The sequence below is a fragment of the Schistocerca gregaria genome, chromosome 2, assembly GCF_023897955.1.
Source record: "Schistocerca gregaria isolate iqSchGreg1 chromosome 2, iqSchGreg1.2, whole genome shotgun sequence".
Lineage (NCBI taxonomy): Eukaryota > Metazoa > Arthropoda > Insecta > Orthoptera > Acrididae > Schistocerca > Schistocerca gregaria.
Genome location: NC_064921.1, coordinates 142481418 through 142504478, shown reverse-complemented (window position 1 = coordinate 142504478; position 23061 = coordinate 142481418). Strand labels below are relative to the sequence as shown.

General features: G+C 40.2%; 2 protein-coding genes across 6 annotated transcripts in view; one reads left to right on the top strand and one right to left on the bottom strand.

Annotated features, from left to right (window-relative positions):
* Window positions 1–23061, bottom strand: part of LOC126336538 (proline-rich protein 2-like) — a 479405-nt gene that overhangs the window by 60777 nt on the left and 395567 nt on the right. The window lies entirely within an intron of this gene.
* Window positions 1–23061, top strand: part of LOC126336532 (proline-rich protein 2-like) — a 271653-nt gene that overhangs the window by 17838 nt on the left and 230754 nt on the right. Inside the window, exons 1-3 of one of the 4 annotated variants that reach the window (XM_050000335.1) lie at window positions 9934–9973; window positions 13160–13283; window positions 13323–13358. The exons of 1 other annotated variant lie outside the window; for it this stretch is intronic. In XM_050000335.1, the coding sequence (XP_049856292.1) occupies window positions 9935–9973; window positions 13160–13283; window positions 13323–13358 (199 nt within the window). In that variant the 5' untranslated portion in view covers window position 9934. Of the gene's footprint in view, window positions 1–9930; window positions 9974–13159; window positions 13284–13322; window positions 13359–23061 lie in introns of those variants that run through there. 2 more of the 4 variants (XM_050000334.1, XR_007564972.1) reach the window with 2 other exon arrangements.

Sequence of the window (23061 nt, the reverse complement as noted above, 5' to 3'; positions counted from 1 at the left end):
TTCGATATTCTCATACAGTTGTCCTATCTCTATGTATAACTGAGCATTGTTGCCGGTGTTAAGTTGATGTAGATTCTGGGGAGAATAACACTATCATTGAACTTTTCTCATTAACTCTCTCTTTGCCTATCCTCCTCGTCACACCGAATGCTACTTCGGGTATTTCATTTTCTGTTGCAGTTTATATTGCCCTATACTCGTCTGACCAGAAATCCTAGCCTGCTCTCCAATTCATTACACTAAACACCTTTGTATCCAGAATGAGCCTTAGAATGTTAGCCATCTTTATTGCATCAAAATGTTCGAGGACTGAGTAATAAAATTAATGAATTAACTATCTGCGTAGATGAATTAGAGTCTTCAAGCCCAGCTGACATAATATGCCTCTCTGAACATCATGCGACCACTGGTATAGAACTTTTCAGTGTTACATGGTTTAGCTTAGCATCTCACTTTTGTAGATCAGAAATGGAGAAACGAGGAGTTGCCACATTCATCAGGAACTGTCATAAATTTAACAACATAGACATTCATAAATTTTGCCTAGAACAGCATATGGAAGCATGTGCAACAGAAGTAAAATTTCACAAAAATCCTTCATAATATTAAGTGTATATCGAACACATGCAGGTAACTTTAATCTGTTCGTAAACCACCTTGAAGCTGTACTGGCCCATTTAACAACCAAAAACAAAGAAATAGTGGTTTCTGGTGATTTCAATGTAGATTTCCTTAAAGACTCTCCCAATAAGAACTTATCTCAGTTAGTAACACTATCATTCAACTTAATTCCCACTGTAAAGTTCCCCACTAGGGTAGCCAATTGTTCACATACCGCCATTGATAATATCTTTATAGAAAAGTTCAATGACCAAAATTGTATTACAAATTCAATAGTAAATGACCTCTCAGATCATGGCATGCAGTTCATTCTGTTAAATGTTAATACTGAACAGGATATAAAATCTGTTAAATCTGAGCTCAAGAGGGTAATCAATAAGCCAAAAGTTGATTATTTTAGGACACTACTCAGAGACATCCACTGAACTGATGTTAACAGTGCTCATGGCATGAATGAAAAATATAACACTTTTGCTAATAAAGTGCTTACCTTTTCCCAACACTGTTTCCCCCAAAACTTACCAAGGTTGGAGCAAAGTCTACAAAGAAGCCATGGATTACTTAAGGAATAGGGGTATATTGTAAAACAAAAAGAAAACTGTATCTGTCAGTCCGGAACAGTTGTGATGTTGATGCTATAGTGCATTACAAGAAATACTGCAAAATATTAAAGACTTAATATGGACATCAAGGCAAATATATTACAAGGAAAAGATAGTCATATCAAATAACAAAATAAAAACAATATGGGATATAGTGAAGTAGGAGACTGGTAGAACCAGGCATGAAGAGGAACAAATAGCACTAAGAGTAAATGATACATTGGTGCAGTACTTTTTAACGAACATTTTATCACTCTTACTGAAAAGCAGGAGTTGTCAGATTCAGTAGAAGGTGCTATGGAATACCTCAGACTAGATATTTCAAGTTACTTCCATGATATGAATTTGACCCTCACTACCCCAGCAGAAATAAAGTCCATCATAAAATCTTTAAAATCAAAAACATCTAGTGGATGTGAAGAAATATCAACAAAGTTAATTTAAGAATGTGATTCTGATCGAAGTAACATGTTAATCTATCAGTGTAACCAGTCGTTTAATAGTGAAATATTTCCTGAATGGTTGAAATATGCTGAAGTTAAGCCACTGTTTAAGAAGGGAGATAAAGGAACAGCATAAAATTTCCGTCCAACTTCACTGTTGCCAGCAGTCTCAAAAATTTTAGAAAAAGTAATATACAATCTGATTTATAACCATCTTATCTCAAATAACATACTATCAAAGTCACAGTTTCGATTTCTAAAGGGTTCTGATATTTAGAAGGCTATCCACGCTTACAGTGAAAATGTGCTTAATTCATTAGACAAAAAATTACCGGCAACTGGTATATTTTGTGATCTATCAAAGGCATTTGGCTGTGTAAATCACAATATCCTTTTAAATAAATTACAAAATCACAGTGTAACAGAAAATGCTGCAAAATGCTTCAAATCTTATATCTCTGGCAGGAAACAAAGGGTGTTATTAGGAAAGAGACTTGTATCAAGCTATCAGGCATCATCCAAATAGGAACTAATTACATGTAGGGTCCCACAAGGTTCCATTTTGAGGCCCTTACTTTTTCTTGTGAATTGACAGCCTACAAGACGAAAGTATCAGAACACTCTTTGCGGCCAGGATGGAAAGGAAACTGGTTGAATCATTTGAAGGAAGTACAGAGGAAATATATGACTATATAAAATGTTATGTGAAAATCATAGCAACAGAGGTGTTGGGTAAAAAAGATAGAAACCACGACCATGCAGCAGAGTGGTGGTCAGAGGAACTAGAGGTCCAATATACAAGGAAAAAAAGAATGATGTGATGAAAAAAATAAGGATGGCCAAAAATGAAGCATGGGAAAGAACGTGTGCCAAGGTGAATAGCAAATTAGTATTTGGGAGATCAAAAGAAGCATGGTCAGTATTGAAAGGGCTTCGACAGGGTACAAAAAGCAAAACTAATCTCCAACTGATAACACAATAGGAATGGGAAGAGTATTTTCAAGAATTATTAAATGAGGACAGAGAAGAATATCTCGAAGAAGGAACAGGGGAAGATAAAGGACATGAAGATGATGAGATCCAGATTTAAGAAAGTGAAGTACTTCAGGCGTTGAGAACAGGAAAGAATGGTAAATCACTGGGACCAGGCAATATCAATCTGGAGTGTCTGAAATATGGTGGTGACAAAATTGAGAAACTGATAACACAGCTCTTCAACAAAATGATACATGGAGAGTCAATAACCAACGAGATGAACCTAGGTTACAATAATACAATATTTAAGAAAGGGGATCGCAAAATTTGTTCCAACTATCGAGGAATTTGTGTTACGAACACATTAATGAGAATTTTTGCAAAAGTAATTAAAACAAACTGGAAAAAATTTTAGAACCCAAGAAGAATAATGTGGATTCACGGCTGGGAGATCATATGTAGACCATATTTTCACATTACAACAGATTTTGGAGAAACATAGGGAAAAATCAAAAATATAGGATTAATTTTCATAGATCTAGAAAAAGCGTATGACACTGTTCCCAGAAAATTACTTTGGAGAGCACTACATATGGAAAACATAAACCCTTCCTTGATTAAAATAATACAACAGATGTATAAAGATAACATTTGCTAAGTGAAAGTTGGTAATAAACTTTCACAGAAATTTAGAACAAGCAAACGCCTTTTACAGGGCTGTCCCATGTCACCATCATTATTTATAATCTATATAGATATTAGCCTTAGAACATGGTCTTGTAAATGAAACAGTATGGGATTAGAAATAAGAGATGGAGTTTACCTACACCATTTATTATTTGCTGATGATCAAGTAGTCGTAGCACAAGATGGGGAGGATGCTAACTATACTTGCAATCAACTAGCAATAGCATACAAAACTTGGGGTTTGAAGATTAATTACTAAAAAACAGAATACTTCACTAATGATTCAGATGAGCTATACATTGAAGGAAAGAAAATCAAAAAGATAAACACTTTCTGTTATTTGGGATCCATTTTAGAAAACGAGGGAAAATTAGAGTCAGAAATCAAGAAAAGAGTTAGTAGCGGACGGAGGGTCATTGGGATGCTTAACTCAGTCTTATGTAGCAGGAATGTAATGAGCAGAACTAAAAAATTAATGTAGAAATCCATATTAGAGAGTGTGGTTCTGTATGGAACGGAGACCTGGACAATTAACATGAATCACATTAAAAAATTACAAGCTCTAGAGATTGACTTTTGGAGAATATCGGCAAGAATCTCCAGGATAGAAAATATAAGGAACACCGAAGTAATAAGGAGAATGGAAATAAAAGAAAGAATATATGACGTAATGGATAGGAAGAAATTACAGTGGTACGGGCATGTACGACGAATGGAGAAAACCAGAATACCAAAATTGATACTGGAGTGGGAACCGGAGGGGAGAAGAAGAAGAGGACGACCTATGACCATCTGGATCCAAAATGTACAGCACACAATGAGGAGAATGGGCGCAGAGGAAGAAGACACACAAGATCGAAACACCTGGAGAAATATTTTGAGAATATTGTTTAATAACGGTTATAGTTTGTATTGTAATTTCCAAGTAAATTATTATGTTGGAGATAAGCCTCTGTAATGAGGAAAACCTCATAATAATAATAATAAAAGAATACTTTTTCTTGTTTATATTAATGACCTTTCATCAGTAACATTAGCAGATGCACAAGTTCGTTGCAATAAATAGCAAATCAAGAGTAGTCTTAGAAAGATCAGCTAATAAAATATTTGTTGACATTAATCACTGATTCCTAGCCAGTTCTTTGTCACTAAACTTTGAAAAAACACACTACATGCAGTTCAGAACTTGTAAGGGGTGTCCCACGAGTATATGCCTAACATACGATGAGGAGCACATAGAAGAAGTGGACAGTGTTAAATTCTTGGGATTACAGGTTGATAATAAATTAAATTGGGAGGAGCACACCATAGAAATGCTGAAGCGTCTTAACAAATCTCTGTTTGCAATGCGAATTGTGCCAGACATAGAGGGATATAAACATGAAAAAGCTGGCATACTATGCTTACTTTTTTCCATAATGTCATATGGGATTATGTTTTGGGGTTAGTCATCAAGCCAGGCTAAAGTTTTCTGGGCACAGAAACGTGCAGTAAAAGTTATATGTGGTGTGAAGTCAAGAACATCCTGCAGAAGCCTGTTTAGGGAACTAGGGATACTAACTACATGTCCCAATATATTTATTCCTTAATGAAATTTGTCATTAAAAAATATATAACTTTTTCTAAGCAACAGCTCAATTCATGGAATCAGTACTAGAAATAAGAATAATGTTCACAATGATTTAAAGTCACTTAGTCTTGTACAAAAAGGTGAGCATTATTTAGGAACACACTTGTTCAATAACTTGCCAGCAGCCATAGCTTAACAACCAATGAAATTCAGTTTAAAAGAAAACTAAACGATTTATTGGTGGCCAACTCTTTCCATTCCATTGATCAATTTCTCAGTAAAACCAACTAATATAACTTCTGCACAATTTCAGTGCAGTAATGTGTTCATTGTCAATGTGTGTGTGTGTGTGTGTGTGTGTGTGTGTGTGTAAGTACAATCTAACTTCTACACCATTTCTGTGGAGTAATGTGTTCATTGTATTATAGTAGTTGTATTACACGTTTCTTAGCCTATAAAGAAATTTAAAAAAAAATTAATTCAGTGCATTAGTATTTCTAAAATAACTCTCTCATTTACTGTTCATTAAAAAATGGCAATCATTCGACTTGGGACCTGTGGAATGGTACATTAGCTTATTTGTTTTAGTTGTAAATATGTGTCACGTATTGTTGTTTTTCTGATATGTTCTACAACCTGTAGGACTTCCTTACAATGTATAAATTAGAATGAAAGTAAATCTAATGTAATCTCAGGATTTCCTTTTCAGATTTTCTAGCTTCCCTGCCACGTTCAGACTTCTTCAATTCGACAACCCGACTCTTAGAACGTCAACCTCTGATTAGTCATTTTGTCTTTTTCACATGATCACCTCCCCTTGGCAGTCTTCTCCTGGAGATCGGAATGGGGGACTGTTGCGAAGTTTTTTGCCTACAGAGAGATTATCAGGACCCTTGTACAGTTACAGGTCTCATGTACTGTGGATACACACCACGTGTCTTTAATGTAGTGGTTTACACTGCCTTCTAAATGCTCATCAGAATGACTATTGACTATTCTTCCGCCTTTTTGGCGCAGTTTCCTACCCCATGGGGCGAGAGATTGCTCTGGATCTCTGTCTACTCGTCCGCCCACTTTGACAATGACTCTGAGAGAGCCAGGGTGACTTCTTATGACAGAGGTCTTCGGTTGCCATTAATGGGGATTTTTATTTAAAATTTAAGCAGTGGTGAGTTTCGCACATGGGACACAGGACTAGTCAAAAGCGCTACACTTCCTTTTCTCTAAGTTTTTTTCTTACGGATGGCAACTGGTCCTCCCTTTTTCCCTGAATATAAAGGAACTTACGAAGATGCAGTAAGTATGTGCTTTCGCCACTTAGACGCTAAAAGAAAAAAATGACATCTACGCTACTTCAGACATGCCCTCCTAACCACGCATTAGTCCGCCCCGGTAGCTGAGTGGTCAGGGTGACAGACTGTCAATCCTAAGGGCCCAGGTTCCATTCCCGGCTGGGTCGGAGATTTTCTCCGCTCAGGGACTGGGTGTTGTGTTGTCCTAATCATCAACAATTCATCCCCATCGACGCGCAGGTCGCCGAAGAGGTGTCAAATCGAAAGACCTGCACCAGGCGAACGGTCTACCCGACGGGAGGCCCTAGCCACACGACATTTCCAACCACGCATTCTCCAATAGCTCTACCTAATCATAACAGACGAGGAAAGGAGAGGGGTGAGAGGTTACCATATGTTTGTAAGAGAGAAGAAAGTATTTTGTATTCTAGTGGTCCCGTTGCGTTTTAGTGTTTGTTTATGTTTGTAACAGAGAAGAATTTATCTTTCTTTGAGTAAAGTCGCTGTATGAACCATTACACATAATCAGTCTTCGCCTGCCAGTAGTACGTATAATTTTGGAACAAAGGTACGTAGCATTTGAGGCGTAGGTCTGTCAAGAAGGGCACGTGTGAAGGAAGCCAGAATTCGCTGGAGTAGCTACTTTTGTTGATCTCCACCCTGCAAAGCGGAGAGTCTGCCAGATGAACTTGGTCGTGACAAGAACGATTGTTAACCGCTGACGTTGACATACCACACAGAGCGTGCAATAGGGTGAAGACAAGGGACGTTCGCAGCCCACCATATATGACGCCAACTGTAGATCGGGTGATTCTCTTGTATCACATTGGGGTTGCAGCCTTAGACCACGAGTTCCCCTGCAACTTGTACCAGGAAACGGGTAAAATTTGCAGGATACGTGATGAGGATGAATGTGGGTAGTACTACCAGAAGAGTGAGGATACGCCAAGCCGAGAGGAAAGCAGCAGTTAGGTTATTAAACACAGGAAGTGCTGGTCGAAATTGTGGATGAAGTTGGGAAACTGAGGGGGGGGGTGTGCACATATATTTTGCAAAGCACCAGAGATCAATGACACAGAACACCAGGAAAACGGAAGGGAGTCGCCAGTGGAGAGGACAAAATGATACTGACGATCTCGAAAGAAAGACGAAAGAGAAGAATGAAGGGGTTCTATGGACAGAAGTAGAAAACAAAATTCACGACGGTGTTACCTGTGGTGCCAAAAGACCAAAACGAAAGGAAAAGAAAAACATTTCTCATGCTCTAATGTGCGAAGAGAGCTTAGCTACCCCATTTACCTTGCAGCAGGAAAGAAATTTCCAGGAGTAAAAGTTTTGGAATACAGTTAATTATATATCGAGGTGTCGCAATATTTCAATGTCAGTTCAGCATAAATATATGCAGAGGAATCTCTCTTCTGAGGGTGAGTCACATCGAATGTGTTAGGGACAGACCAAGCTTGAAATGGATAAACTTGGAGCAGACATTGCCACTTGTCCTTATCACAGGAACCACATCAGCATTCACCTTTATCGCAACCACGGAGGACATACCCTACATGGTAAAAAGTATCCGGACGCCTGGCTGAAAATAGTAACTAGTTAGTGGCGCCCTCCATCTGTAATGCTGGATTTCAATATGGTGTTGGTCCAACCTTGTTCTTGATGACAGCTTCCATTCTCCCAGGCATACCTTCAATCACGGTCAGGAAGGATTCTTGGGGAATGGCAACCCGTTCCTCACGGAGTGCTGCACTGACAAGAGGTATAGATGTCGCTCGGTGAGGCCTGGCACATCCCAAATAAGTTCTATAGGAATCAGGTCAGGACTGTGTGCAGGTTGGTCCATTACAGGAATGTTATTGTCGAGTAACCACTCCGCCACAGGTTGTGCATTATGGACAGGTTCTCGACATGCCCGAATCGATCTTCAACAATGGGAAGCAAGAATGGGTTTAAAACATCAATGTGGGACTACTTTGTGATAGTGCCACGCAAAACAAGTGGTACAAGTTTCCTCCGTGAAAAACACGACCACACAATAACACCACCGCCTCTGTTGGCACCACACACACAGGCAAACGACGTTCACCGTCCATTCGCCATACCCACAGCCTGCCATCGGATCGCCACATTGTATACCGTGATTTGTCACTCCACACAACGTTGTTCCACTGTTCAATCGTTCAATGTTTACGATCCGTACAACAAGCAAGGCATCATTTGGCATTTACCGGCGTGATGTGTGGCTTATGAGCAGGCGCCCGATCTTGAAATCCAAGTTTTCTCACCTCCCGCCTCAGTATCATAGTCCTTCCAGTGGATCTTGATGCAGTTTGGAATTTCTTTGTGATAGTCTGGATAGATGTCTGCTTATTACACAATACGAACCTCTTCCACTGTCGCTGCTCCCTGTTAATCAACAGATGAGGTCGGCCTGTACGCTTTTGTGCTGCACATATCCGTTCATGTTTCCACTTACTATCACATCAGAGACAGTGGATCTAGGGATGTTTATAAATCTCGCGCACAGTCGTATGACCCAAGTGACACCGACTAACCTGACTATTAGTTCGTGAATTCCACGGAGAATCTCATTCTGCTGTGTCACGTCTAATGACTACTTAGGTCGCTGAGATGGAGTACCTGGCAATAGGTGGAAGCACAATGCACGTAATATGAAAATCGTATGTTTTGGGGGGTGTCCGGATAATTATGATCAGATAGTGTACCTCACCCGCATTTTACTCTGAATTTCGACCATCCTGTACCATTTTATATTTTTGAACTCTTTTTTCAGATCAACACATTCTGTGAGAGTTTTTTTTTTTTCAGTCTTGTTGCCATAGCAAGTCGTGGGACTAGTGTCTCCCGTGTGGTATGCCATTCGGCCCATTCGGAGTCCGTGAATTCCGCGGAGTGCTCCATTTTCTCTCTCACGGTGTCTAATGACTACTGAGGTTGCTGATATGGAGTACATGGCAGTAAGTGTCAGCAAAATGCGTCTGATATGGAAAACGTATATTTTGGGTGTGTCCGGATACTTTTGATCGCGTAGTGTAACTCTATGTGGCTGGCCACACCCTCCCAAATGAGCATTCAGTCCTGAACAACTACGGAAACGCTTTTGCTTTATGAGTTTCAGGATGCCAACCCTACAAATATTATTGAAGATTTACTTCAAATGTAAGATTCTACAATGCAGCTACAGGTATATTTGTCATTTAAATCGTTAATACCACGATACAAGACCATACACGTGCTTCATGAAATTACGTATGTAAGATAACGTTGTACGTCACCCTCAGTAACGCATGACCACTTTCTTTTTCGATGTGACAATCTCCAAATTAACACATTGGACTTAGTTTGAGCTTTGAGAATCAGCAGGTCGATGAAGGAGTGTGCGGCTTAAGACGGCTACTCTCTTCTCGTGTCAAGACACAAAACGTTTCATGTACGAGTACTCCCGTCATGACCTGTTGGTTCACTATTCCTTTGAGGCAGACATCTAGGAACAAGCGGGTGTCGATGAAAAACTGAGCGACAATAAGATATTCAGTTCGTTGCAGCTGTGCTCTGTGACCTTGCGATACAACCAGATCCTCCACTGTCGCATTTGGACTGCAGTCTCTGCTAAGTCCCTTTGTTAAAGAGTAACGGCATCACGAGTACACCACATCACGCAGTGGCGGGCCTTATAAAAGCTCAGCAGCCAATGGTCAAAACAGCACTTCCATCACCATGAGGGTGACAGTGGCAGCTCTTCTCCTGTGTCTTGTGGTGAGTAGTATGGACTGAGACTTTATCGACATTTGTGCACAACGTATCTTTACTGTACTTATTTCTATATTCGCTTGCAAACACTGTATGCTTCAAAATGTACCTGCAACATGGTATCCTCGAATGTAAGGGTGGAATATTATTTGCAACATTTTCGCATCTGTGAGCTACTTCAAGTTAGTTATACACGTAGTAGTTCAGAGAGTGTACGAGATTGTTAAAAGTAATTTCAGTAAATAATCGGCATCTTTCTTCTTACTGGAGAGGGTCACAGCTGCAATCACTGTCTTACCCTTCACACGTGATTACCGGTGGATTTCCTAAATCGTACATCAGTCCAAAACGATTCGACAATAGATTACTACTAAGCACAGAAAAATTAAAATGTTGGTTTCAACGCTCTAGGTGTTCTACATCCCCTTTCCCTGTCCCACCTGATTACAAGGTTCAAAAATGGTTCAAATGGCTCTGAGCACTATGGGACTTAACTTCTGAGGTCATCAGTCCCCTAGAACGTAGAACTACTTAAACCTAACTAACCTAAGGACATCAAACGCATCCATGCCGGAGGAGGATTCGAACCTGCGACGGCAGCGGTCGCATGGTTCCAGACTGTAGCGCCTAGAACCTCTCGGCCACTCCGGCCGGCTGATTACAAGGCACAGAACATTCATACACCCATGAGTAACTGTCAGTTAAGTCTGTCTATGACCAGTTGTTCAACTGAATGTCTGTTATGTCGTCAAATCGTTAAAACTTCACGTCAGTTTCTGCATTTTGTCATTTTGCGATAGCTTTGATTTCATAACACCAAATCTCATCACCTGTGATGACTCGTTCGAGAAAAGAATTGTCCACGTATTTCACTTCAAGCTAGTCACGGCATATGCCCAGGCACCGTTGCTTTCGTTCAGGAGACAACCCGAATGGGACAAACCTTGTACACACTTTCCTTCACTTCAGGACACTCTCAAGAATGGCTTAAACACTACATTGCGATTTCTGACACAACAACGACTACACCGTACGGTCGCACGTTGACTATGAACTTAACAATCCCCGCTTACAACTGACTCGTCGAATGTACATCTATGTTTTTAAGTTGTTCAGGTTGCCGTCGTAGCTACTGCGCTGAATCACTTATATACCAGTGATAAAATAAGTCTTGGAACTTTTTGGATGGACGGTGAACGTCGAAAAATGCAAGCTGATGTTCTTCCTCGTGTCGATCTGGTGCCCCATTTCTAATGGTTCAAATGCTCTTGCATCTCCATATCTACATTTTTTATGAATTCTGGTGCACTGAAACAGTACAGGATATTTGTTATCATCCGTTTCAGTACATGTTTGGTGCAGTTAGTCATGTCATCAGAGAAGTCGAATTTTCACTAGTTCTGACACACCAGACGCAGCATCTGTGATTTCCTTCCAAGAGTCTATTTTCAAGTCATGTTATTTGCTTCAGTCTCCTTTCCACACTTGTGTTGTGGTAAAAATCAGAGTTCTACTACTCTGGTGATACACAGCTATATATGGAAATTCAACAAATATAGCGATTAATAACGAAGATGAATGTTGAACTCATCATATATCGAAACCCTAAAGTATTGCTATAAAGTAACATAACAATTTACCACGTGTGATGCAAGAGCATTATTTAGTGTACTAGAAGTTGGTTACTAGGAAATTTCGCTTTCTTATTTTTTCCTCTCTCATATAAGACAGAAATAGGAATAAAATATTATGTACTTCCGGGGAAAACCGCAACAACAAAAAATTATTAATGTAAAGAAATTTCGGGAATAGATTCACCTACGTGTCATATTTAAATCATTAACATTGCATGATGACATGTCAACGTAAGTGCGAGATAAGCCATTGCAAATGTGAACCGGTGTAACCGTCAGACTGTTGAAGGCAAGCACGCAAAGTTGAATACACTGTGTTGCACAGGTGCGGATGTCAGTTTTTGAGATGAGGCTCCACTCCTGTTGGACTTGGTCAGTGAATACATGGACGGTTAACGCCGTTTTCTGGACTACGCTGGAGGTGCCAGCCGATGATGTCCTATACGTTCTCGACTAGAGATAGATCTGGCGATCGAGAAGGCCAAGGCACATGTGAACACTGTAGAGCATGTTGGGTTACAACAGCAGTAAGTGTACGAGCGCTATCCTTTTGGTAAAAGCTACTCATGAATGGCAGCACTGAAGGTCGAATCACCAAACTGATGTCCATACTTCCAATCAGGGTGCGTAGGAGGACCACGAGACTGCAGGTGCTGCCATACAGAGTGGGAGTCCACACTAGACCATAATTCCAGTTGTAGGTCCCGTATGTGTAGCACATCAATAGATAAGTTGCAGGTTCTCGTATGGCCTGCAACTAACCAACACACAGCGATCACTGGCACCGAAGCGGAACCAGCTTTCATCAGAGATCACAACAAACTTTTGCCCCTCCCCTTATGGGCTCTAGATTAATAACACTAACGTCGCTAATGGCTGTGGTTTGGTGTCAGTCGAGTGGACGCTACAGAGCATCTGCCGCAGACCCGTCCTTGAATTAACCAATTTATAACAGTTCATTCTATCATTGTGGTGCCAACTGCTGCTCAGATTGCTGCTGCAGATGCAGTACGATGTTCCTGAGCCAGACACCGAGCACGATGGTCTTCCCTCTCGATAGTACCACATGGCTCTTCGAATCCCAATTTCTTGCTACTGTATATTCTCACGAACATCGCTTCCAGAAATCATGTGCAGTGCCCACACTCCTGCGTAGTCTTTCTGCAATGTCACGGAAGCAACATCGAGTTTCTCAAAGCACTTTTATTCGACCTTGTTCAAACTCAGTGAAGTGTTTCTGGCGAAACACAAATGACGGCATGGTACTAACTAAAATTGGTATCAATGCATACATTTCGTTTTGCTTACTAGAAGTAATCATCAATAACGTGTGAACACGTTCATTCATTCAGTTTCTGTAATAAAACAGTAAGACTGGATTCTAATAAGTGTCAGTATAAAAAGACGCAGTCCGAATAGTCACACATCATAATTTCTGCGATTCATTGTCTTTGTTTCAAAACTACATTAGCGGAATATTAATCTCCATTCACACGCAACACCACTTAATTTCCATCTACATACATGATTTATTTTACAATATGACATTCTACTACAGGTATCTGCATGCCGCAGCCAAGAGACTCCACCTGGCCCTCCTGGACCAACTGACGGGCCACAAACAACTGGTCCACCAGGCCCACCAACCGGAGGTCCTGATCCAACTGGTCAACCAACTGGAGGTCCTGAACCAACTGGACCACCAGGTCCACCAACTGGAGGTCCTGAACCAACTGGAGAGCCCCAACCAACTGGAGGCCCACAACCAACTGGAGGCCCTGAACCAACTGGAGGGCCCCAACCAACTGGTGAACCACAGCCTGCTGGTGAACCTCAACCTACTGGACAACCAGGGCCGCCTCCCCTGTTTTAGAGTGGTGTTTTCTACTGGCGCAAGTTTAGCGCATCTGGGAACGTTAAAGGATTTCCGCTTTTACCTTTGTAGTTGACTTTGACCGAATTAATTGATGGAAGTGTTCTTATGATTCAAAAATATCAATTCTGATTAAACTAAAATGAAAAAGCTCCATTAACCTTTTTATTTACTGTGTACTGCTAAAAAAAACTATTCTCCAAAAATGTGGTACCAATATGTAAAAATTATTACAGGAGTTGCTATCGGTTCGTACCTCATCAAATTTACCACTTCATTAGCAGTTCCAAAGGATGCTGTATGTGGCCGAATGAGTCCGTGTTTCGGACTAAGTGCACTTCATGAATTGACATGAAGAAATATCATACTTTCAGGAAACACTCTTGTCATCTATAAAAAGCCCTGTTAAAAGTTTACTGATACATAACCTTTGAACGATATTCACACTTTGATGTACAGTAATAAACCTTGTGATCTAAGAAGGTTTCATTGAAACCTATCTACTTCTCCTTCAGTTATAAATTTTTTACCTCTTTTTATCTATGAGTATTAGTAAACGTATATAATTAGTTTGATAGTGTGATTCTTAAATTTCACGGGTATTCTGTTATTTTATTAATAAGTTGCCTTCTACAAAAACATTTGTGTGGGATCTGCACTTTATGTTTCGTAGATAACAGCTTATCTTCTAGAACGAATATTAACCGCAACTCAGCGTAACACCAGCAGTAGCAATGACAGAAGGGACGGGTTCGTGCTGCCAGTTACAGGGAACCTGACGCTAATGAGAAATTAAGCTGCATTAATCAATATATGAGTATTAATCAGTATGAGTAAATGACTAGAAATTGAATTCACTAAACTTAATCATGCTGTATGACCGTTCCGTTCAGTCTGAACAAGAATGGCTGTGTGAATTCTACAACATTAAATGTAAAACATTGAACAGGAAAGAAAACAATCTGAGAGTCATTAGGGAAATAGCGAGTGATTGCATCTTCTTTACAGTGGAAATATTCCTGAAAGTTCTCTCAGCAATATGCAGCTCTGAGAAATACACAGCCATCCATATGAAATTTGGTACATTGAAACATTTTTGAATGTCTAAAGAAGAAATACGTAATTGTTGATTAAACTTCAGTAAGAAATTTCTCAACCATGAAGTTTGTAATTATTCAAGGTTGGTTATCCAAACATTTCCGAACTAGGCTTTTGAAATGCATATGAGAATTTACTGCTGCCCATTTGTATGTAGGAGCAAGATATTAGCACTAGATAAACTTAACGATGTCCACATATTTAAAGGCTCCTTTTTTCTCGCATAGCATAGTTTAATGAAACATGAAGGGGACTATGGTTAAGCACAAACAATTCGTTATTATACTGCCCTCTTTCACGAGACCCAAACACTGCTATATCAGCCATGTTAAATTAATGGATCATATTCTACTGTGCGGCATGGCCTGTAAAGATAAAGTTGCATAGAGAGTTGATGAGTATGTTTGACTCCTGTTCTCAAAAGAAATTCAAGGCAGTGGTAATTATTCTTCAGATAATACTTTTGTAAAACTAGAAAAATTAAAACAATGATAAAATGTGCCAAATTATAGGCAGTACATACACGGCAAATTGTAGGCCGTTATCGCTAGTTAACTTGAAAATGTTCCCCATTTAGGGAAAGAGAATATTTGCGGGAAATGACGTTTGAAATTTTAAGAACAGTTCATGAATTCATTAAGCAGCTTCAGTGCTTTGTCTATCTTGCTTGTGCAAATATTTCTTTTTCTTCCCATCACTCCTCCTTCTCTCAATGTTTATGAAGGACATAATACTCTTTACGTCGTAGTTGACGTTATCTTATACCTCATTAGACCTAGGAGTGTTGTCCACGTTATTACAAACAACTGTCGTTATTTTGTCACTGATTATTTCCATGCAGGCTTGATGTACATACAAAAGCAATTTTCAGGCATGTCATAAGTTCTGTGTACTAACGATACAATACAAAGGCAACAACAAATATATTGCGTTAGTCTTGAGTCTCGTCATCTCAAACTGTCCCACGTGCGCCAACTGTATGAACATGTAACACAGATGGTCTGTTGTATATTTTCAGCTAATATTTTATGAGAAGCCTGCGTAAATACACTTTTTAGAAAATAAATTTAAAATGCCGTACTTAGAATTAAGCTAAATACAAACTATGTATATTATTTTGAAAAGAATGTCTCTTCTATTTCAGTTCACAAGACACACAAAAACTACATTTTCATTATTACCTAGGTCCAGAGACCTTTAATGATGGCAGCTTCGAACATATTAACGAAACTCTGGAACAATAAGTGAAAGACATCAATAAATCATAATATAATCTGGAAAATTTCATTAGTTTATAGCATACAAGCAGGGAGTAGCTCGTACTACACAAACCAGCAAATGAACCCATAACCTATATATTTACAGACAATCAAACTTGTACAACATTTTACTTTGCGATATGTGCTCGGAGAACGTAGTCAGTAGTAAGCTACAATAATACAGCCAAATCTTGTGTATCGCTGACCACACACTGAAAAGTCCGGAGCTTTTATAAGGTCCACGGAAAGAGAAACGAGACAGACAGCTCGGACTGTCAGGAAATAATTCATCGTGGCACATCAGTGAGAAAATGTTTTTGGACTTTGAAATAGGTCATTACGTTTGAACAAGTTTCAAAAAACAGAAAAAAACGTTCATGTCAGCAGCAGTGAAAGAGCGTCTCATCACAGATGTGATCTTTGGTTATGGAGGAAAAGGAAGGGTGAGACATTGGGAAAAACTCTGTCGACATCATGAATCATAATAATCAGATCACAACTATATATATATATTTTTTTTTTGGTCAAGAGTCTACTGACTGGTTTGATGCGGCCCGCCACGAATTCCTCTCCTGTGCTAACCTCTTCAACTCAGAGTAGCACTTGCAACCTGCGTCCTCTATTATTTGCTTGACGTATTCCAATCTCTGTCTTCCTCTACAGTTTTTGCCCTCTACAGCTCCCTCTAGTACCATGGAAGTCATTCCCTCATGTCTTTGCAGATGTCCTATCATCCTGTCCCTTCTCCTTATCAGCGTTTTCCACATATTCCTTTCCTCTCCGATTCTGCGTAGAACCTCCTCATTCCTTACCTTATCAGTCCACCTAATTATCAACATTCGTCTATAGCACCACATCTCAAATGCTTCGATTCTCTTGTGTTCCGGTTTTCCCACAGTCCATGTTTCACTACCATACAATGCTGTACTCCAGACGTACATCCTCAGAAATTTCTTCCTCAAATTAAGGCCGGTATTTGATATTAGTAGACTTCTCTTGGCCAGAAATGCTTTTTTTGCCATAGCGAGTCTGCTTTTGATGTCCTCCTTGCTCCGTCCGTCATTGGTTATTTTACTGCCTAGGTAGTAGAATTCCTTAACTTCATTGACTTCGTGACCATCAATCCTGATGTTAAGTTTCTCGATGTTCTCATTTCTACTACTTCTCATTACCTTCATCTTTCTCCGATTTACTCTCAAACCATACTGTGTACTCATTATACTGTTCATTCCGTTCAGCAGATCATTTAATTCTTCTTCACTTTCACTCAGGATAGCAATGTCATCAGCGAATCGTATCATTGATATCCTTTCACCTTGTATTTTAATTCCACTCTTGAACCTTTCTTTTATTTCCATCATTGCTTCCTCGATGTACAGATTGAAGAGTAGGGGCGAAAGGCTACAGCCTTGTCTTACTCCCTTCTTAATACGAGCACTTCGTTCTTGATCGTCCACTCTTATTATTCCCTCTTGGTTGTTGTACATATCGTATATGACCCGTCTCTCCCTATAGCTTACCCCTACTTTTTTCAGAATCTTGAACAGCTTGCACCATTTTATATTGTCGAACGCTTTTTCCAGGTCGACAAATCCTATAACGTGTCTTGATTTTTCTTTAGCCTTGCTTCCATTATTAGCCGTAACGTCAGAATTGCCTCTCTCGTGCCTTTACTTTGCCTAAAGCCAAACTGATCGTCACCTAGCGCATTCTCAATTTTCTTTTTCATTCTTCTGTATATTATTCTTGTAAGCAGCTTCGATGGATGAGCTGTTAAGCTGATTGTGCGATAATTCTCGCACTTGTCAGCTCTTGCCGTCTTCTGAATTGTGTGGATGATGCTTTTCCGAAAGTCAGATGGTATGTCGCCAGACTCACATTCTACACACCAACGTGAATAGTCGTTTTGTTACCACTTCCCCTAATGATTTTAGAAATTCTGATGGAATGTTATCTATCCCTTCTGCCTTATTTGACCGTAAGTCCTCCAAAGCTCTTTTAAATTCCGATTCTAATACTGGATCCCCTATCTCTTCTAAATCGACTCCTGTTTCTTTTTCTATCACATCAGACAAATATTCACCCTCATAGAGGCTTTCAACGTATTCTTTCCACCTATCTGCTCTCTCCTCCGCATTTAACAGTGGAATTCCCGTTGCACTCATAATGTTACCACCGTTGCTTTTAATGTCACCAAAGGTTGTTTTGACTTTCCTGTATGCTTAGTCTGTCCTTCCGACAATCATATCTTTTTCGATGTCTTCACATTTTTCCTGTAGCCATTTCGTCTTAGCTTCCCTGCACTTCCTATTTATTTCATTCCTCAGCGACTTGTATTTCTGTATTCCTGCTTTTCCCGGAACATGTTTCTACTTCCTCCTTTCATCAATCAACTGAAATATTTCTTCTGTTACCCATGATTTCTTCGCAGCTACCTTCTTTGTACCTATGTTTTCCTTCCCAACTTCTGTGATGGCCCTTTTTAGAGATGTCCAATCCTCTTCAACTGTGTTGCCTACTGCGCTATTCCTTATTGCTGTATCTATAGCGTTAGAGAACTTCAAACTTATCTCGTCATTCCTTAGAACTTCCGTATCCCACTTCTTAGGGTATTGATTCTTCCTGACTAATGTCTTCAACTTCAGCCTACTCTTCATCACTACTATATTGTGATCTGAGTCTATATCTGCTCCTGGGTACGCCTTACAATCCAGTATCTGATTTCGGAATCTCTGTCTGACCATGATGTAATCTAATTGAAATCTTCCCGTATCTCCCGGCCTTTTCCAAGTATACCTCCTCCTCTTGTGATTCTTGAACAGGGTATTCGCTATTACTAGCTGAAACTTGTTACAGAACTCAATTAGTCTTTCTCCTCTTTCATTCCATGTCCCAAGCCCATATTCTCCTGTAACCTTTCCTTCTACACCTTCCCCTACAACTGCATTCCAGTCGCCCATGAGTATTAGATTTTCGTCCCCCTTTACTTACTGCATTACCCTTTCAATATCCTCATACACTTTCTCTATCTGTTCATCTTCAGCTTGCGCCGTCGGCATGTATACCTGAACTATCGTTGTCGGTGTTGGTCTGCTGTCGATTCTGATTAGAACAACCAGGTCACTGAACTGTTCACAGTAACACACCCTCTGCCCTACCTTCCTATTCATAACGAATCCTACACCTGTTTAACCATTTTCTGCTGCTGTTGATATTACCCGATACTCATCTGACCAGAAATCCTTGTCATCCTTCCACTTCACTTCACTGACCCATACAATATCTGGATTGAGCCTTTGCATTTCCCTTTTCAGATTTTCTAGTTTCCCTATCACGTTCAAGCTTCTGACATTCCACGCTCCGACTCGTAGAAAATTATCCTTTCGTTGATTATTCAATCTTTTTCTCATGGTAACCTCCCCCTTGGCAGTCCCCTCCCGCAGATCCGAATGGGGGACTATTCCAGAATCTTTGGCCAATGGAGAGATCATCATGACACTTCTTCAACTACATGCCACATGTCCTGTGGATACACGTTACGTGTCTTTAACGCAGTGGTTTCCATTGCCTTCTGCATCCTCATGTCGTTGATCATTGCTGATTCTTCCGCCTTTAGGGGCAATTTCCTACCCCTAGGACAAGACAGTGCCCTGAACCTCTATCCGCTCCTCCGCCCCCTTTGACAAGGCCGTTGGCAGAATGAGGCTGACTTCTTATGCCGGAAGTCTTCGGCCGCCAATGCTGATTATTTATCAAAATTTAGGCAATGGCGGGGATCGAACCCGTGACCAAAGACGTTTTGATTATAAATCAAAGACGCTACCCCCCCTTTTTTTTTAAAGTCTTATTTTGTTCGCTTTCGTTCATTGCATTTGCTTGGGGCGGACGCCGTAAGACATCTGTTTCAGTTCGTTGATGATCGGTGCACTCAGTTATTTTAATACAGACGGTATCTAAACATCTGACCGAACACGCTGAGATACCGTGCCAGCAACCCCAAGACCACGGGTCAGACAGTCTACTGAAAGGTAAAATACGTCTGTAGTATTGTAGATTTAGAAAACATCCACATCTCCATGTACGTGACTACTGTGTAATTCACGCTTAAGTGTCTGGTAAAGGATTCTTTGAACCACCTTCAGAATATTTCTCTACCGTTCCACTGTTTACCAGCAAGTGGATAAAAAGAATACACACATCTTTCTGAACGAGCTCAGATTTCTGTTGTTCTATCATGATGATCATTGCTCCCTAAGTATGTAGGCGATAATAAAAAAGGTTTCACACTCAGAGGAGAAAACTGGTCATTGTAATTTCGATATAAGATCTCACTGCAACGAAAAACCCTTTTGTCTTAATGACCACCAAACTATTTTATCATATACGTGACAGTCTCTCGCCTGTTTTCCGATACATACAGAACAAAAATAGTCCAGCACAGGACGAGCAAGCACAGCGCAGGCCGTGTCTTTAGTAGAACTGTTACAAGCTTCCTGTCGATAAAACGTAGTCTTTGATTTGCCTAAATAAATGGCTCCACCAATGCATAACAGCAACGGATGCACTGTTATCCTCACAGCCATGACAAGTCTTATATAGCCTCAACTGTTAGTGCTGCCAACTGCCGTCCATGCGTGGCTACTGCTTTGATGTCGAGCATTGATGGCGGTAACACTGATAATAGTGTATCGAAGAGCGAGTATATGAATTGGCAAATGAAAAACACCGCATCGCTACTAAGAATACACTATCTAATCAAAAGTATCTGGACATTCATCAGTGGACATTTATGTGCGGGGTCTTGCCATCTTGACGTCTTGGACTCTACTTTCATTCAGGTATCTGACCTTCTGGCGAGGAATGGCAGCCACTCTTCCTCAAGAATCGCAACCAGTGAAGATAGTGTAGCTGGACGCTGGAGTCTGAAGCGGCCTCCATTTTCTGACTCATGTCAAAGTTGTTCCATTGGATACAGGTCGGAAGTCTTCGCACGCCAGTCCATTTCAGAAATAATACTCTCTTTTAAGCGGGACCATCTACTCCAAACTGAATCTCTACTGTACACAGTAAACGATGCTTTAAAGTGTGTTCATATGATGCCACATCCAAATTTTTCCTAAGAGTAATATTGGTACCAGAAGTGCAACCACAAAAAATGCGACCACACTGTAATACCATCTGCTCTGTGCTTCACCGTTGACACATGATGGTAGGTAACTTCATCCAGCATTTCGCCACATACAAATCTTCCATCATTTTGCAAGAAGGCTCTTTACGTGTATAATATATATACACATTATGCCTTCTGAACACTATTAAGGTAAATACATTGTTTGTTCTCTATCAAAATCTTTCATTTGCCAACTATGCCTATCAGTAGTTAGTGCCTTCAGTAGTTGGAGTCTTTTATTACCTGGCAGTATTGGCGCTCGTTGTATTACAGTAGTTCTAGTAACGAAGATTTTTGTGATAAGTGATTCATGAAAGGTAAAGGTTATTCTTAGTTAAGGCCACTCTTTCGTAGGGATTATTGAAAGTCAGACTGCGTTGCACGAAAATATTGTCTGTCAGTTTAGTGATGATCAGTATAAGTAATGAGAAATCTGTCTATCGACGTCCAGTTTTGCTCAGCTGTTTGAAGATCAAATAACGTAGAAGTTTACCAGCAGAGTCACTTATAATTTTTCTATGGGGAAGTTACAATACGGTCAAATAATGCAGCATGATTCATCGTTCCAGACCACCTGTTTCCAGTCATCAACTATCCAGCAGAGTCGCTCTATATCGCACCACAAATGTGTGGGTTATGAGGTGCTGCTCTGACATTGCACCCCATCCGTTTAAATTCCCTACTGGAAGTCACTGCATTTGCTCAACTGCTGGTAGCGGTTTTGAACTCACGAGTGAATCCTTGCCTCGATTTCAGGCACTTTTGCAATGCTCAGAGTCCTGCCTGGAGTCAGTTTACATGTGGCCGTTTCTTCGCGTTTCCACTTCAACATCACGTCAAAATTAGTCCATTTGGGCGCTTTATTTGGGCGTAACTGTTACTGAGGGATTCGTTACGCAGGTGACGTCTGATGCTTGGTCCACATTTGAAGTGACTGACCTCTCCTGACCCACTCATTCTGCTGTCTGAATGCTTTTGATCAGGTACTATATCTCGGCTGTGCTAATGTAGAATATATAACTGTGTGAAATCAGGAAACAGTTATCTGTAGCGGACATATTCAGAAATGTTCTCTCCCTATAAAGTCTTCTGGGAAAGATGTTTATTCTGTCCAGTCCAACATAGTAAGCGAGAAATTGGAAACTGAGTTTTGATTTCCTGTCGATGACGGGTTCACTACTAACATAGCTATGAGGAAGGGAACTGGACGAGTACTATTGACAATCAGTCTCACAGCATTTGCCTTGCGAGTGTCAGGGATCCACAAGAAGCGATATCTTGACGGTCAGAGGTTATTTGAACTTCGGTCCTCTTTAATACGAGTCTAGTACAATTATTAATATCTTATCCCTCTCATAGGCTACCTTGCATAAGAGCATCGATACGTTATTTTCTCAAGAACGAGAATCCATGTATACAACATCGCTTACGATTCCTAAAACTTAAAATGGTTAAAAAGTGGTTCAAATGGCTCTGAGCACTATGGGACTTAACATCTGAGGTCATCAGTCCCCTAGAACTTAAAACTAATTAAACCTAACGAACCTAAGGACATCACACACATCCATGCCCGAGGGAGGATTCAAACCTGCGACCGTAACGGTTGCGCGGTTCTAGACTGAAGCGCCTAAAACCGCTCCGTCACAGCGGGTGCCCTTAAAACTTAAGGTATGCGTCATGTAACCATGATCTCCTTTTATATAAACCATCTAGATTCCTATTTATTATTAATTGTGAGTAACTTAGATCGACTAGCAATTCAGCCTCGGAGATAAGTTATGAAATGGCAGAAAGAGCTAACTACACAAAAGTTACGGTAGTGTAACACTATAAGTAATGCTACCTAAGGGTGTTTCATAAGTCATCTTACACACTTCAAGAGCTTTTAGAGGGGACTTAGCAGATCTCGTTTTACATAGGAATCAATGTCTGGAAACGGTCGATTACCATGTTAGAAGGAAAATAAGAGTTACTCAGACGCACTTCATCAGAGTTCTCACTGCTTTGATGTGGCCCCACCACAAATTCCTCTAATGTGTCAACCTTTCCATCTCGGACTA